Source organism: Molossus molossus, unplaced genomic scaffold (genome assembly GCF_014108415.1).
Source record: "Molossus molossus isolate mMolMol1 unplaced genomic scaffold, mMolMol1.p scaffold_m16_p_12, whole genome shotgun sequence".
Classification (NCBI taxonomy): Eukaryota; Metazoa; Chordata; class Mammalia; order Chiroptera; family Molossidae; genus Molossus; species Molossus molossus.
In genome coordinates this window covers 77,817,527-77,834,898 of record NW_023425347.1, presented here as the reverse complement: position 1 = coordinate 77,834,898, position 17,372 = coordinate 77,817,527, and the positions used below count along the sequence as shown (strand labels likewise).

The following is a 17,372-nucleotide window of genomic DNA, read 5'->3' as shown; positions in this document are numbered from 1 at the left end:
ACATATAGAAGACAATCTAATAGTATACTAAGTTTCAACCCAAGAGGAATAGTTAGCAGTAGCAATGATTGAGTTGTATCATGTCTCCTTTCTCTCCACCCCACACCCCCATCACCACCTGAGGGTGAATTAGTGAGGACAGGGATAAATTGCTAGGCCCCCTATGACTATTCTTCCCCAACTCTGACTATTCTGGGAAGGAAAATCCCTTCACTGCCAATTCAGAAAACACTGCTGCTTCAGTAGGACCAACACTCACTTGCCAAGAGATGGGGCTATATTTACAAATTTTATTATTATTATTTTATCTCAAAAATACATATAAACGAAAACCTGCTCTTCAAATGCAGGGAGGCCTTTGCCTATAATGTAGTATTACATTTACATCACAAAACATTCTCATGTGAAAATCAGTATGCAGCTCTTTCACACACAATTATATATATACATATATACACACTATATATGTAAGCAGTTATGAATTTTCTACTTACACAGATTCCTTTAGTGGAAATTGGGCAATCCCCATGCTTTCCAGCCTTGGGAAGGTAAATACAACCTCTGAATGTTTTTAAAAAGATGAAATACATAAACTACACAACCTCCTTTAGACATGTACATATGTTGTGAGAATAAAGCAAAGACCCTGCCACCTAAATGATAGTATGTTTTTCAAAAGAGGAAGAAAAGAGGTCATATGAATAAAAATGCAAAGTTGAAGAACATAAGATGATCAAAATTGTTATGTACATGCTCCATGGAGAAATCAGAATTCTCTCACGGGAAACAGATCCTTGATCATTTCAGCCTTCCGTGACATTAAGTCAGCACCCACTGGCAGTAGTCATGATCTTCCTGTACAGTCAAATGCTTAAGCAGGCTCCGTAAAGCATCTCTTTAAGTCCAACACTTAATAATGAGGTCATGTGGTAAATTCCCAAAAAAAGAAGTGCAAAATCAACTTCTGTGACTCAAGAGCTCAACCAAGTCAAAGCTTTGGTATATACTGGAGGCTGTTTTGGTGATAACCAAAGCTAAGAAAAGTTCTGTTAAGGGATTTGCCCCAGAAACAAAAACAAAAACTCAGTCCACAAAGCCTATAAATAAAGTTAACTGTACCAAGAGAACAAGCCACAATTCCCATTTAGCCAAGGGTTTCTAGTTTCCTAGGCAGCAGTTCTGAAAGCACCAACTAAAGCCACAATGCTTCTATGAAAACACGATGTGTTGGTGAGACTGTTCTGAAAACATATGCCCACAGGCAAGTGGCTAATGGGCCACAGAAAAAAAAAGTTCAAACAAACATAAGTCAGTTTTCTTACATTATAACACAAGCTGGTCAGCAAACGAGGAAAGACTTAAGGCAATAAGAGGCGTTACAAAGAGCACCACGGTGCTCTTGAGTCAATCACAAAGCCTTCGCAGAAAGGAAAGGTCTCTCATGAGTTCAGGTTGTTTATTAGTTTGCTAGCTGTCAGATACTTCCTCCTCCTCCTCGTCATCCTCATCTTCTTTCCTGTCTACTTCAGAGGTGTCAGAGGACTCATGAAGCAGAACATACTCTCTGCTGCTGAACCCAAATTTAAGTACATCTTTTTCCTTCAGTTCGTAGTATCTCTGTGGCTCAATGCGCTTGTTGTTCAAGAACGTTCCATTGCCTGAGCCAAGGTCAATGATGTAGGGCTTCACCCTGCGGCCAACTGTCCCATCAGCACGGGTGTATTCCACAAGCCTAGAAGAGATAAAAGAGAAAAACCTAAGGGGGGTGAGGGTAGGTAGAGGAGGGTATAGAGGGAATAAATGGTGATGAAAGAAGACTTGACTTGGGGTAGTAAACACACAATACAATATACAGAAGATATATTATAGAACTGTACACCTGAGCTCTGGCCTGTATTATTCAGTGATTAGAGCATCAGCCTGTGGACTGAAGAGTTTCGGGTTCAATTCCCAGTCAAGGGCACGTACCTGGGTTGCAAGTTTGATCCCTGGCCCCAATCGGGGTCATCAGGAGGCAACCAATCAATGTGTCTCTCTCTCTCCTCCTCCTCCTTTCTCCCTTCCACTCTGTCTAAAAATAAATGGAAAAATATCCTCAAGTGAGGATTAAAAAAAAATTAGAATTGTACACCTGCACCTATATAATTGTATTAACCAATGTCACCCCAATAAATTCAATACAAAAGGAAAAAGAGAAAACTATGAGCCAAATCCTGCCTCATATCACCCAGCTTTTTGCTAACACAGTCTAGATATGGTCAATAACCTGGCTTTAACACAGTTCAAATTCAAACTCTAAGAAATCAAGGGGACGGCATGGCCTTAAACCTAGAAATTAGGAGCAAGTTAAATAATACTTAGTAAAAAGGTGAGAACTGGTACCTGATGGGTGGGAAATTCATGGTATATCAAAAGCTTAAATGTAGGCCCTAGCGCCCTGGCCGGTTTGGCTCAGCGGTTAGAGCGTCGGCCTGCGGTACAGAGAGACCCGGGTTCGGTTCCCGCTAAGGGCACGTACCTCGGTTGCAGTTTGTCCCCGGCCCTGGTTGGTTGTGCGGGTGGCAACCACTCGATGTGTCCCTTCACATCGATGTTTCCCTCTCTCTCTCTTCCTCTCTCTCCCTCCCGCTCTGTCTGAACAAAAAATGCAAAAATGTCCTCGGGTGAGGATAAAAAAATAAAAAAAAATGTAGGCCCTAGCTAGGTGGCTCAATTGTGAGAACAGTTTGTCCTGATATGTTAAGGTTGGTAGTTTGATTCCCCATCAGGGCACATGCAAGAATCAACCAATGAATACATAACTAATTGGAACATTTGATGTTTCTCTCTCTCTCTCTCCCCCCACCCTCTTCCTCTCTCTAAAATCAATCAATCAATAAAAATAAAATATAAGCTTAAAATGCAGAATTCAAGGCTTCTTGCCATAGTTCAGAAAATACATCTTTGTTGTTATTTGCAATTAATACAATGCTTCTTTCATCTATATTTCCATTTATTTTATCTCCTGTCCCAATGGAAATAAAGCAGATGTGGACTTCAGAGATAAGGGAGCCAGAGTTCTACTACTGTGATCATTTATTAGGCAAGTCACTTGGCTCTGCTGAATTGTAGTCTTCTCACCTGTCAGATGGGAATATTAGTACCCATGTGATCTGCATCACAGGACTGTTGTAAGGATCAAACAATAACAGGTACACTATGCAAACTGTCAAGATACAGATGCAACCAACACATAAGCCAGGCATTCTCAATTGTATTTCCATTTCACCCTCATAATAGCCCTGTGAGGCAGGTAGAAACTGAGACCCAGAGAGTGGCTTGTCCCAGGTCAAATACTTGATAAATGGCAGTGGCAGGATTCCCAACACCAATTTCAATGTTCTTAAACAAATATAAGTGATTATTCAAAGGGCAGTTAGAGGAATAGTTCTTAAGATGAACATTAGCTATGAGGGGTATGGATCTTTTTGCACATGCATGCACACAAAACTTAGTAATCCTAACTTAAGACACTAGCTCCTGCTCACACTTGAGTTTTTCTCCAAATGTACTTACCGATACTGAAAGACGGCGTGCTGCTTTGAACAAGAGGGATGATCGATTGGAATGTCTGCAATTCGGCGGTGTCGTCCCAGGAGGTAAGCACTTTGTCGATGGATGTACATGATTGGAAGCACCTCGTCATTTTTAAAGGGGTAGAGACGCCACCGTTTCTTAGGGATACGTGCTTCAGGGGGCTCACTATATTTAATGACTACACCTCGGAAGGTGTTGGTGTCCTCAAGAAGTGCCCCAGAAAGTTCAAAGCTTGGCTTTTCCTTAACGGGCACCTCTTTGTTTTTGTTGTTGCCACCAGGTGGAGGAGCCAGCTCCTGAGACTCATTACCGCTGGTACTAACTTCATTCTTTTGGCGATGCTCCCGTCTTCGGGCATTATAAAACTCCCGCTCTGCTTCCTGAGCCTGCAGGTTCTGAAGGTCTCGATCACGTCCCTGAGCCTGCCCACTCCCAGGTCTCTCGTTAGAGGTTCTCCTCTGATGGGAGTGGCCCTTGTGCCTGTCTCGGTCACTGTTCCTAGCTCGCCGGTGTTCCTGTCCTGATGCTTCCCGGTGCTGCCGATCTTCCCGATCTCTCCGGGGGGGATGATCCTCCCGTTCCTGAAATTTGAACAGATTCAGTAAATTCAAGGCAGTCCACAATCTATGAACAAGCTGCATTCAAAAAGTCATGTGTGATTTGGAGTCTGGCATCCAAGGGCAAAACGTCCCACAGAAATAAGGTTATCAGTGGTGGCTGTTTCCGTGCAAGGCCACACTGACTGTATATCCCATGCTGTTGCCCAATTATAGCTCTAGAGTGCAAGCCCATGTTCAGAGCCCTAGAAACATGAGTACTTGCAGGCAAACTTAAAGGGGGACACATACAGAAAAAAGAATTAACAAAGAGAGTTAACTAGTCATGTACAGAATAAACGTGTAAAGAAAAAGCTAGTTTTCTCTTATGCCAAAAATAAGAATGTAATAGTAATGTTAAAATACCTCATTTCAACAGTAACAAAAATTATTCAATACCTAGGAATACACTTTAAGACATATGTAAGCTCTGCCCTGGCCAGTGGGGCTCACTTGGTTGGAGCATCATACCATGCACCCGGAATGTCCTGGTTCAATTCCCAGTCAGGGCACATACCCAGGTTGTGGATTCAGTCCCAGGTTGGGGCATGTACAGGAGGCAACCAATCAATGTTTCTTTCTCTCCATCCCTCTTCCTCTCTAATATCAATAAAAATAAAAAAAGACATGTAAGATCCGAAGTGACAAAATTATAGAAATGGAGAACAGATGAGCAGTTGCCAGAAATGAGGGTAAAAGTGGGAAGGGAAGGGAGTGAGTGTGACTATACAAGGACAACATGAGGGATCCTTGTGATGAAAATGTTTTATATCTTGACTGTATAGATGTCACCACCAAGAGAAACATGGTAGAGTATATGGCTGGCCCTGGCCAGTTTGGCTCAATGGTCAGAGCGTCGGTCTGTGGACTAGAGAGACTCGGGTTCAGTTTCCGCTAAAGGCACGTACCTCGGTTACAATTTGTCCCTGGCCCCAGTTGGCGTTGTGTGGGTGACAGCCAGTCGATAAGTCTCTCTCACATCGATGTTCTCTTTTCCTCTCTCTCTCCCTCCTGCTCTGTCTGAAGATAAATGCAAAAATGTCTTCACCAAAGAGTACATGCCTGTATTATTTTTACAACTGCATGTCAATCAACAATTATCTCAAAATAAAAAGTTTCATTTAACAAAACAAGCAGGGAAAAAGCCCACCAAGTTTGGAGAAAAGCCCTCTGCAGGTACAAGTGAATACGTACACAACACCTGAGCTATGATGGTAAGGCTCTAGATTTGGACTGAGCATCAAAACACCTGAATCCACTTACCTGCTTCACTTTGACTGTTGAGTGGTGAGGACTTCGGCTTCTATTACTCCGAGGAGACTTGCTTTTTCTCCCTGAAGACTTTTTCTTTTTGGCTGGAGACCTGTTAAGAGAATGGTACACAGGATTTTATCTCCATTTCCCTCCCCACATATAAATTACTTTCAAATATCAGGCTTACCTACCACACAAACACCACATTTGTGAAGGTCTCTGCTTTTCACACTTTAGTTGTCAGGAGCTTCACCTTCCTAGACTAACGTCTCCCCTGAGTTGCCAACCCACAGACATAACTGCCTACCAAACCTTCTCTCACTTAAGATAACTCTTGATTCCCAACCCCTCAAAACCTTTCCCCTCTCAGTCTTTGCCATCTCAGTAAGTGACACCACCATACACCCTGCTCCTCAAACCAAAAATCTAGAAGTCATCCTTGATTCTTTTTTTCCTCATCAACAGCTCTCCACACCCCTCCTCCACTATCACATTCAATTCAACAGCAAGTCCTCTAGCTCTGTCTCCTTCCTCTCTTTCCTATCTCATTCCAACTACTCTCCTTGATCACTACACTTTTTTTCTTTTCTTTTTAAAACAGTAGCTTAGTTGGTTAGCACATCACGATACCCCAAGATTTTGGGTTCCATCCTTGGTCAGGACACACAACAAGAATAACTAATGAGCCCTGGCCGGTTTTGCTCAGCGGTTAGAGCATCGGCCTGCGGTCCAGAGAGACGGGTTCGGTTCCCGCTAAGGGCACGTACCTTGGTTGCAGTTTGTCCCCGGCCCTGGTTGGGTCGTGCGGGTGGCAGCCACTCGATGTGTCCCTTTCACGTCAATGTTTCTCTCTCTCTCTCTCTCCCTCCCGCTCTATCTGAACAAAAAATGGAAAAATGTCCTCGGGTGAGGATAAAAAAAAAAAAAAAGAATAACTAATGAATGCATAAATATATGGAACAAATCAATGTTTCTCTAAAACCGGTAAATTATATACATACATATATATATAAACAAACAATCACAATTCCAACACAAGCTCTTCACATTTGTTTCCCCTACCTGGACCCTTTACAAGGCTGGATTAGTCTTACCATTCAGGTCTCAGCTCAAATGTCACCTTTTCAGAGAGGTCTTCTCCTACTTCCCTCCAATCTCTATCACATTACTGTTTTAACCTATAGCCTAACATTTGTTACTAACTGAAACTATTTTCTTTATTTGCTAGTTATTTTATCTTAGGGTTGGAGGACATCAATTCCAGAGAGTAATAACCATCTACCTTTTTTTTTTTTTTAAAGAGGAAAGAGGAGGAGAGGAGGGAGAGGGAAGGGGAAAGAGAGAGACAGCGATTTGTTGTTCCACTCATTTATACACTCACTGGTTGACTCTTGTATATGCCCTGACCAAGGATCAAACCAGAAACCGTGGTGGATCGGGACAAGTTCTAATCAACTGAGAGCTACCTAGGAACACTAACCATCTATTTTGTTCACCCTTTCAGCCTCAGTACCTAGAGCAGTCTTTAGCACATAATAGATATTCAGTAAAACTATGTTGAATGAACAAATAAACGAGTCTAGCAAGAGACAATTTTTTCCCAGAAGTTCTATCAGGTAGATCCCCTAGGCCCTCGATGTGGAAACCTTTTGGGGCAGATAACTGGAAAGACACCACCCGCACTCCACTTGCAGGCAGATGGGGAAAACATTTCATTTCAACTTAAATAATCATTGCTATCCCCTGAGCCTTACTCAGCTTAGTGCTGGGCACACAGAGAAGGGGCGGGATCCTGTCCATTAGGCCCTTAACGCTCAGCTACAACGCCAGTGACAGGTAAACAATCACACGAGCATCACCGGCTCACTTCCACCGCCGTAGGCTGAAGTCCAAGCCGCTGCGCTCGGCATCCTGGGTGTGCTTCTAACGCTAGCCCTGTCCACCCCGGCTGCTTCCCACTCACCGGCTCCGTCTCTGGGCTCGGTTCCCGCGGTGACCAGGGCGGCCGGGCTCGCCGGCGGGCGGGGACGCGCTGCCACCGGAGGAGTCCTGGCGGCGGTGAACGGGAGGCGCGGCCTCCGGGCTGAGGCGCTCCTGCTTCACCACCACCGCCGCCGCCGCCGCCACGACGTCCTCGTCCCGGTGCCTTCGCCGGCTCCCCCGCTCCCGCTCGCTCTTCACCTCCTTCATGCTGAGATCTCCGCGGAGCGAAGGGAAAACTCGTCCGTTGCACCCCGCTCGTAGAAAGGAAATGACGTGCGGGGCCCTCGGACTTCCGCTTCTGGGGTGCACGCTCTCCCAGAAACCCTCGCGGGGCAGAGGGTAGACACGTGACCACGAGTCTCTTGTGGGCGGGGCCGTCGTGACGCGGCCCGGGTGGCGGGGGTTTTAAGTTTCAAAAACAAACTTCTGGGGAAAAGGTACGCCCAAGGCTGTTGCCGCGTCATTAGTAATCCCTAAACAAGGAGACAACCTAAATACCCAGCATTAGGGAATTGTTTAGCCACCTGGTGGATGTCATATCACCATTTGCAATGCTATCTACAAACTTGATTATGACAAAACAAGACCCAGACGTGAAACGAAAGAAGCAGGTTACAAAATTGTGCGCAAATCGTGTTTACATTTACGTTTGGAAATACGAAGGAAAGAAGGAAGGAAATGCAATCATAGGTGGTTGGGCAAATTAGTAGCATTGGCCCTCTATTCTTGAACCGTTATGTTGTCATTTCCCCACTTAATTAAAAACAAATGCTTTTTAAATCCTGGGGACTCCAGAGGCCTTCCTCTATGACTCCCACTCTGCAGATGAAAAATAGGGGGTCAGAGAAGGTGATCTGCCACCTCATTCAAATCGCGAGCTAGGCGCGGCGCAGGAACTCGAGCCTCTGCCTTCCCTGCTTCCAGGAGTACGCGAGCGAGCCGGCAGCTGGAAGCCCGCCCAGCTGAGCGCAGGAGAACGTCTCCGGAAGGCGGCGCAGACAGAAACCCCAGCGCTGCGGGCCCCGCCCAACTTCGAAGCCCCGCCCATGCCTGAAGGCTAGAGGAAGAGGTTTCCATAGTGACGGTAAACAAGGCCGGGCCTGGAGGGCCCTCCGCTGGGCTACGCGCAGTCGCCATGATACCCCCCGCGGACTCTCTGCTCAAGTATGACACTCCGGTGCTGGTGAGCCGGAACACGGAGAAACGGAGCCCTAAGGTAAGGACCGGTCTCAGGGGGCGGGGGAGCCCGGAAGCTCGGTCGGGGAAAGACAGATGCCCGCCCTGAGGATGCGGAGTCCCGAGGGATGGAGGCTGAAGCAACTGGAAGTAAAGGGAATTGGGATGCGGAAAGGAGGGTGGGAGAGCCGCACCAGAAGCCTGGATGTTGGGCGACTCAAGGGGGTAGATTTAGGATGGGGAAAGAAGTCACGGAGATGAATGGGGCTGTTTTTCATGGTAGGGAGGTCCAATAATAGATCTGGTAGTGAAAGCAGAGGCCTGAGCACCCGGGCTAGAAAGATAGGTTCAAGCCCGGCTGGTGTGGCCCAGTGGTTGAGCGTCGACCCATGCACCAGGAGACCGCCGGTTCGATTCCCGGTCAAGACATTCCCAGGTTGTGGGCTTGATCCCCAGTGGGGGTCAAGCAGGAGGCCGCCAATTGATGTTCTCTCATCGATGTTTCTCTCTCCCTCTCATTTGCCCTTCCTCCCTCTCTAATATCAATAAAGAAAAAAAATTAAAAAGAAACATAGGTTCAAAGAGATACAAGCATTGGATTGGGGTGGGACCAGAGACTCTTCATGGCTCCCTTTAGCTCTGAGACATAACTTCTGATGAGAAGACAGATGGGGAAAGTGAGCTGGAAATGGGGGAAGGGTGTGTGGGAGATCTGGAGCAAGGGCCAGAATGTGTGGAGCTTAGTGTCTGAATCACCTCCTGCCCTAATTTGTCCCTTTTTCCCAGGCTCGACCATTGAAAGTCAGTCCCCAGCAACCTGGACCCTCAGGTCTAGTCCCACAGCCACCCAAGACCAAGCTCTCCTCAACTTCCTGTGTCCCAGATCCTACAAAGCAGGCAGAAGAAGTCTTGAATGCCATCCTGCCCCCAAGGTAAAAACAACAACAACAAAAAAAAGCAAGAGTAGCGGCTAGAAGGCCCAGGCTCTTGCATCCCAGAACCTGGGAATGTGGAAAGAGGTATGCTGTCTCTGTTCCTGGCTGAGATTTCCTCCCAGTGTCTCAGAACTCCTAGAGCTTACCGATGGCTGGATTCTGGGAAAGTGGGTCTACCTTGTTCTCCATCTACCCCATTTCCAGAGTGCTCATGGCTTTTAATACCATCTGTATGCTGATGGCTCCCAAATGTATATTTCCAGCCCTGTCCTCCCCTCTAAACGCCAGGCCCATATATTCTACTACTTCCTCATTACCTTCATGAAGATGTTAATAGACACCTCAAACTCAACATGTCTGAACTCACAATTTCTTCCTTCCCCCAACCTTCTCATCCCTAGTCTTCTCTTTCTACTAGGGGCTCAGGCCACCTCTCCTCCCCTTTGGTCTTTCACATCACAAATTCTACTCTTTATCAATTTCTTTTGGCTCTGCCTTCAAATTATATCCCAAACCTGACCACTTTCACCACCTCTGCTTCCACCATCTTGTTTGTAGTCACTGTTTGTCACCTGTACCACTGCAGTGGCCTCCCATCCGAAAACTTGGCTTCCACTCTGCCTCTACAATCTATCTTCCACACAGCCCCCAAATCATAAACCAGATCATGCCAGGCTTCTGCCAGAACCCTAATGGCTTCCCATTCTACTCAGACGAAAATCCAAAGTCCTTACAGTGATCTGGAAGATCTGGCATGATCTGGCCCCAATATACCTGTGATCTTATCACCTGTTACGCTTTTTCATGTTCACTATGCTAATGCCACAGGAGCCTCTGCTGGCTACTTCTGAAGCACTTCACTCTTCCACCTCAGGGCCTTGACAACTGTTATTCTTACCGCCAAGGATACTCTTCCCCAGGTTCCCTTCCTTGCTTCACTCAGGTCTTGCTCAGGTGCCATTTCCTCAAGGAGGCCTTCCTTGAGAATCCTTATAAAAGAGCACCTTGTCCCTTCATGATCCTCTTACCCCACTGCTTTCTTCTGCAGCTACATGTATCACTGTCTGACATGCCTTTTCAACTATTTTATGAAATAAGTCGACAGCACAATTTTTAAGGCTACAATGAAAAGAGAGGCTGCACCTGGCTGGTGTGGCTCAGTGGTTGAGTGTCGACCCATGCACCAAAAGGTCGCCAGTTCGATTCCCAGTCAGGGCACATTCCCAGGTTGTGGGCCAAATCCCCAGTGGGAGGCATGCAGGAGGCGGCCAATCGATGTTCTCTTTCATTGATGTTTCTGTCTCTTTCTCCCTCTCCCTTCATCTCTCTCTAAAAATCAATAAAGAAAAAAAAAAAAGGAGAGGCTGCAATCTCCTTTGAGACGGAAGTCAAAAAAAGGGGAGGGGATGATTCCTCTGTGGATTCCCTCCCACCAATGCATGGACGTCCTCTCCCTGATGGAGGTTCTGCCCTTAGGCTCCCGCCTCATGATTCCAGACCTGGCCCTGCCTCTGACACAGGGTTTACTATGAGGGGCTACACGCCTTCAGGAACTCCCCCTCCTCCCTGTATACATATTGCCTCTTTCTGATTGGCACAGGTATATAGTGCCCTGTGTCTCCACCCCACAAGTCAGTGGGCAATTCCCACTGGGCGTTCTGTTCAGATCAAGCAACAACCATAAATTTGTCCTTAACACATTAGGAGGGTAAGATCTGGAACATGGGTGATAATTTCACAGAGGGTGGTAGGAGAGTGGAGATTGCCCAATCCCAAGGTAGGGGCCCTAAGGAGCAGCTTAGTGGTTATGGCTTTGGAGTTGCACACTCCCCAATGAAGAGGGAGGGAGGGAGGACTCTGGTGGGTTGGTGACAGAGCTGCCCCTCATTCCTGCTCAGGCAGAGAGCTCAAAGGGCCATCTCTACTCATGTCCTGAGGACCCTCTCTGGTAGTGGGTTTCGCTCAGCCTGGCTGTGTCTGTGCTGCAGGGAGTGGGTGGAAGACACACAGCTATGGATCCAGCAGGTGTCCAGCACCCCCAGCACCAGGATGGATGTGGTGCACCTCCAGGAACAGCTGGACCTCAAGCTGCAGCAGCGGCAGGCCAGGGAGACTGGCATCTGCCCTGTCCGCAGGGAGCTCTACTCACAGTGTTTTGGTGAGTGGCCTGGGGAGTGGGGGAGGGTGCACTGTACTCTACTGCCTCTTTCCCTTCCCCTTCAGCACAGCCCCGAGCTCTGAGTATCCCTGAGCTGGAGCCCACCCTGTCCTGGAGTCACCTGTGCCCTCTACCTGTCTCATGCAGCATCTGCTAAACGCACTCTCTCCCCCCAGCCCCACCTCTCCCACCAGTGCCTCCACTTACCAGTCAATCTGACAACCTGTTCCTCATCTCTTAGCAGATGTTTGGAGTAAATGAGAACTTCCATTTTAAATATTTGTTTTTTCAAAGATTTCTATAATAAGCATGTGTTAATTTTTGTTAATCCTCACCTGAGGATATTTTTCCATTGATTTTTAGATAGAGTGAAAGGGAGAGAGAGAGAAACATTGATGTGAGAGATACACATCGCTTGGTTGCCTCCTGCATGACCCCAACCTGGGCTGGGGATCGAACCTGCAACCCAGGTACGTGCCCTTGACCGGGATCAAACCCGAGACCCTTTGGTCCGAGGGCAGATGCTCTAAGCACTGAGCCAAACCGGCCAGGGCAAGCGTGTGTTAATTTTTAAATCAGAAAAATTAATGTTTTATATTTATATCCATCCATCAGTATCTGGCCCTTGGTCCAGAAAACATTTCAGAGTAATTTGTAGTTCACTGACAGACACGGGGATTTAAGCTCTGCCTCCTCAAGTGCCAGTGTGAAGTGGCTGTCCTCCAGCCCAATGTCACTGGCCCATGTGGACTCAGACACGCAAACCACCTCCAAACCCTGAGGCAGCCGCAGGGGCCACGGGCTCCCTGCGCACTGAGTGTGATTATGGTTGGCCCTCCAGGCCAGCATTCATGGAGGGGATGGGTGGGCCAGCTCTAAACGATGCTGTTTCCAGCCCCAAACCAGTCCAGCCAAGGAGACACGTAGGGTTTCCCAGCTGCTTTAAAGCACCCACCATCTTCAAGTTGAAAAGTCGCATTTCTTTTAATAGTACCCAGGTCTTGGCTGAGGCTGGAAGAGAGGGGCCTCATGCTGCAGACAAACCTGGGGCGTGTCTCCCTCTGCCCTGGGCTTGCCTATCCTCCCAAGTGCCAAGTTCAGAGCAGTGGCTTCATGGCAAGGTTCCTGGGACCACTGAAGGCCCCTTGCTGAGATCTGTCTCCAAGTGAGGAGGACACACCTTAGCACCCTTCCCAGTAGGAAGGGTGGTTTGCAATAGAAACGGTGCATTTCCCCTCCTGCCTGCCTTCTCTGACCTCGATGTGTGCATTGGAAGATGAGCTGATTCGTGAGGTCACCATCAACTGTGCGGAGAGGGGGCTGCTGCTGCTGCGAGTCCGAGACGAGATCCGCATGACCATCGCTGCCTACCAGACCTTGTATGAGAGCAGCGTGGCGTTTGGCATGAGAAAGGCGCTGCAGGCTGAGCAGGGGAAGTCAGACATGGAGAGGAAAGTGAGTGGGGTTTACACGAGCCTTGGCCCTATCACTCTTCTGTCTCGGGGCCACGTGGTTGTCATTCTGGCACTAACTTCTGGCCTCCTAGGGTGCTTTCCATCACCTCAGTGAGGACCCTTGGTTCAGAGTGTAAGGGCCAGCCTGGTCATGGCAGGGTTGTCTCCTCTTGGACGTGCCATGCCAGGCACTGACCTCCCACAGGGTGGCAGTACAGACCCTGGCAATGTCTTGGGTTGGACAGCTGTGTTGCAGGTCCCCTCCACCCAGGCACTCAAGTCCCCCCCCCCCCCGCCCCCCTTGGCAATGTCCCAGGATGACTGGGGGTTCTGTCCTTAGATTGCAGAATTAGAAACGGAAAAGAGAGACTTGGAGAGGCAAGTGAACGAGCAGAAGGCAAAGTGTGAGGCCACGGAGAAGAGGGAGAGTGAGAGGAGACAGGTGGAGGAGAAGAAGCACAATGAGGAGATTCAGTTCCTCAAGCGGACGAACCAGCAGCTGAAGGTAATGGTCGCGCAGGCCCAGGTGGAGGTGCTCGCCCACCTGCCCTCCCTGTCGCGCAGGCCAGGCATTCGGTTCCTTTTCCTATGGATGGTGTTAAATACTTGTCCACATGTGCTGCCCAGGAGTAACGGAAGCTGACTTGGGGTGGGGAGGATGAGAGTCATTACCCAGATTCTCCATCCATCCGGTTCTGGAGGAGGCTCTAATCACAACTCTGAATCCCCATGCCCCCCAGCTTGGCTCTCCAGCGGAGGTTTTCCCCTCTCGGATGAAGGTTGCCCATCTTCTGGAGAGGAGGATATGGCAAAAAATGGAACTTCTTTCCCATGGGTGCTGGTCATCTGAGCCTGCACTCAGTCCCCTCCGAGGCCCTGCATTTGGGGTGGGCCGGGAAGGCCCTTTGAGAGGGAAGAACCATTTCAAATCAGAAACCTTCCCCAGGTGTGTGGTCAGAGAAACTCGGTGTACCTGTTTTCCCTCAAAGCACTCTTGCGGATATATACTTTTATCCAGCTGAGCTGAAGGGAAGGGGAGCAGGGCTAGGTAAGAAGAGGGGTGGGCAGGGGCCAGGCCTCTGAAACTCCAGGTTGTCTGGTCCAAAGGCTCTCAGAGGTTGGGTTCCAGCGCTGGTTGGTGTGCTCAGTTGGTTGGAGTGTCGTCTGCACACCGAAAAGTTGTGGGTTTGGTCCCTGGTCGGGGCATGTATGGGAGGCAACTAATTGATGTTTCTCTCTCTCCCTGCCCCTCTGTCTAAAATCAATAAGCATGTCCTCGGGTTGGGTTCCAGACAAGCATCATCCTTATCACCTGGCAACTGTTAGGAATACAGATGATTGGGCCCACCCCAGATCTCCTGGATCGGGAACTTTGGGGTTGGGGTCCAACATTCTGTTCCAACAAGGTCTCCAGGTGATTCTGATGCTAACATTTGACAACCACTGTTCTGGCTGTATGGCCTCCTGACTCCCAAGTGGCTGTCTCCCAAGGCCCTGGCCAGAACAGAAGTGGTCCCTGAATTTTTCTTCTCTCCTCCCTAGTCTCATAGAAAGCTGACATTCTTGAGGCTGGCAGGCTTGTTGGCACTGCAAAACAAGATAGGCAGGCACTTGAGATAAAGAAGGGCTTGTGTTAACAGCCAGTGCAGGATAACATAGATTTTCTTGTTGCGGAGTTTAACAAAAACGAAAAGCTAGAAAGTTCACCAGCAGAGGTGCACGTTTACTTAGCAGCCTCCGAAGCTGCCTCCCTTATCTGCCACACTCCTTTATCATAAGCCCAAGTTCCTCGGTTCCTCCTGGAGTACTGGCGGCAAGAGCAAAGCAGAAGAGCTTGGCATCTAACATTTGCAAGCGACCTTGTAATCCCCAAGGTGAAGTACTCCTTAGAAGTGAGTTATTTTTATTGGCTCAAAACCACACTGCAAGTAAAGCAGTGTTTGCAGTCCCCAGGATAGACCTACTTAGAGATCTGTCCATGCACCATGATAGTAAATTATGTTTCTGGCTGCCAAAGAAACAGCAAATGACTCCCAAGTGTCTTCGGCTTTACATGTAAGACTGACAGCGCGCTACTCACTGGTAGCAGTTTTCTCTAATTGGGTGTCAATTGTCTCAGTGGCTGAAAATTTGCTGTTTTCCCAAACCTCTTGTCCCAACACACAGCTCCCAGGATCCCGAAGTTTAACATAGCAGACATATTTAGGCCTGAAATCTGAGCCATGAAAAACCACTATTTCAACAACTTTTATTCAATTTCCTTTTCAATGCTTTATATTATGCACTGAGCCATTACTGTATGGAAACCAGGACAGCTCTGGTTTCTCCTAACGCAGCAAGACTACGCCAAGCCAGAAACCAGCTAATCTAGAAAATATGGAGTTGGGAACGAAGGGGAAAAAATGCTTGGAGTGGCAGCATTGGGATCATCCTTCCCAGAGACTTTTCTCACCTCTTGGTTATTTATGTTAGACTGCAAGTTTCAAATATTAATGGAGTTTGTTTTTGTTTTTCAGGCCCAACTGGAAGGCATTATTGCACCAAAGAAGTGATAATTTCCATATGGGTCGCACAAGCACTACTCCCCCATCGTAAGCCCTTTTTAATAAAAAGCTAGTTTCCTGAACGAACAAGCCATACCCGCCCCTGATCACCACCAACACATTTGTCAGAAGTCACACCATTGGCCCAGTGTCATGAAACACCTAAGTCTGGCAGCCAGGCTCCTGGCTGGGCAATGGAAGGTGATGTAGCCCAGTTTCAGTATATGGCCGGCCTTGGGATGTGCCGACTCAAATAGTAAGACTTAGAATCCACCCCTTTCTACTGTGTCCCTTGGGTGAAGAAAGTGCTCCCATCACTGTACTTGCCGAGTGAAGCTGCTTCTGTCCCCACATTTCTGGTCCACAATTCGTCTTGTCCCTTAACATGGGCTCCTCTGGCCCATCTCTCCCTTATTTGATGTCTTTCCATCATCCCTGCTCCAACAGAGTCCTAGTAGCTCAATTTAGAGTATGGGGTTTGTGCTGTCTGATCCCCGCCGGCAAGTCACCTGGACCCTTCCTCCTCAGTGTCAGACTGCCTAGGTGAGCAGGTGGTGGCAGAGTCAAACCCATGGCTTGTAAGAAAGTAAATGTTTTCTGGCAAGAACTACACATCAGTGTCCACTGTGAGCTGCTTGCATCTCATTTCCACCCCAACACCAATTGTTCCCTTTCTTCTACAGAAAATTAAACCTGGTCCTACACCCCCTCTAACTAGCTCAGTTTAATGAACAACAGGAGAGGTGCCCAAACCCTACATGCAGTTCGAATTATTAATGACCAGGTTATGGCCTGCAGGCAGCTGCATTTTACTGTTCCTAAGTTCAGCTCCGAGTCTGGAGGCTCAGGACCCTTCTGGTCTCGTAGGCCCAGACTACACGGAGACTACAAACACCTTTAGTTCAGGGCAGCCCTGGGTGCGGCTGGGCAGCAAGCTGAGTGACTTCACTAACACTCCCTCAGCTGGCAAGTCTCACGTGCTCTGCACTCCCCCGGAGAGGTGAAGACGGCTCTGCAGTGGCGCCCTGACCTGCCACCCGTCCTGGTTAGGGCTTCAAGGCTCCCTGGAGAACTCCAGTCCGCCAGACAAGAGCTGCGTCTGCCGAGTCAAATGCACCCGTCACTACTCCAATTTGAAGTGGCAGCTCCTACCCTTGTCTGGGGCCCTGAGGAGTTCTGAGACCCCCTATGACCTGTCTGTGCTCTGTCGTTTTCATGTGCAAGAATGCGGGTCACCGAGATTACGTGCTGCGACTCCTGACAGTAGAGTGCGTGTCCCAACTGGCACCTGCCAGACGAATGAGGGACCACAGAAATTGCTGTAGCTTTTCTTCACATTTTAAAGCCTAGGCCATGTACACTACATCCTTGAAATTTTGTTTTATATTCTTCTATTCCGAACAGCTTCTGTTCCAAATTACTAATTGCCAGTACAAATGAAATACCACACGTCCCATTTCATAGAGCTCATCCTTGTTTCTGTCAGACATTTACGTGACAGTTTCACCCTGGAGGAACCGAGAGGGCTGACTCGTGTCGGAAGTGCCAATGGACTCCATCGCTGAAATCCATGCGGCAGGGGACGTTCTATTTTCACTGGCACTGGTAAATGGTGTCGCCTGTCAAACCTCAGAACGAATGCACTGTGGCTTTAAAAATGCCAACCGGGCATGAAGAAAATAAACAGTTTCTAACAG

The 17,372-nt window shown here is 48.1% G+C and overlaps 2 protein-coding genes across 2 annotated transcripts; one reads left to right on the top strand and one right to left on the bottom strand.

The window, feature by feature from the left end:
* Positions 1–246: 246 nt before the first annotated feature.
* On the bottom strand, positions 247–7,679 carry SNIP1 (Smad nuclear interacting protein 1). Its single transcript, XM_036257457.1, has 4 exons — positions 7,390–7,679; positions 5,436–5,535; positions 3,556–4,157; positions 247–1,732 (listed from the first exon to the last, which is right to left on the bottom strand). The coding sequence occupies exons 1-4, from the start codon at positions 7,614–7,616 to the stop codon at positions 1,468–1,470; spliced, it is 1,194 nt and encodes a 397-aa protein (XP_036113350.1). The 5' UTR covers positions 7,617–7,679; the 3' UTR covers positions 247–1,467.
* An 830-nt stretch (positions 7,680–8,509) lies between these two features.
* DNALI1 (dynein axonemal light intermediate chain 1) lies at positions 8,510–17,364 on the top strand. The gene is made up of 7 exons (XM_036256455.1): positions 8,510–8,625; positions 9,372–9,517; positions 11,509–11,678; positions 12,955–13,133; positions 13,473–13,637; positions 15,649–15,723; positions 17,162–17,364. The coding sequence occupies exons 1-6, from the start codon at positions 8,545–8,547 to the stop codon at positions 15,682–15,684; spliced, it is 777 nt and encodes a 258-aa protein (XP_036112348.1). The 5' UTR covers positions 8,510–8,544; the 3' UTR covers positions 15,685–15,723; positions 17,162–17,364.
* Positions 17,365–17,372: the final 8 nt, after the last annotated feature.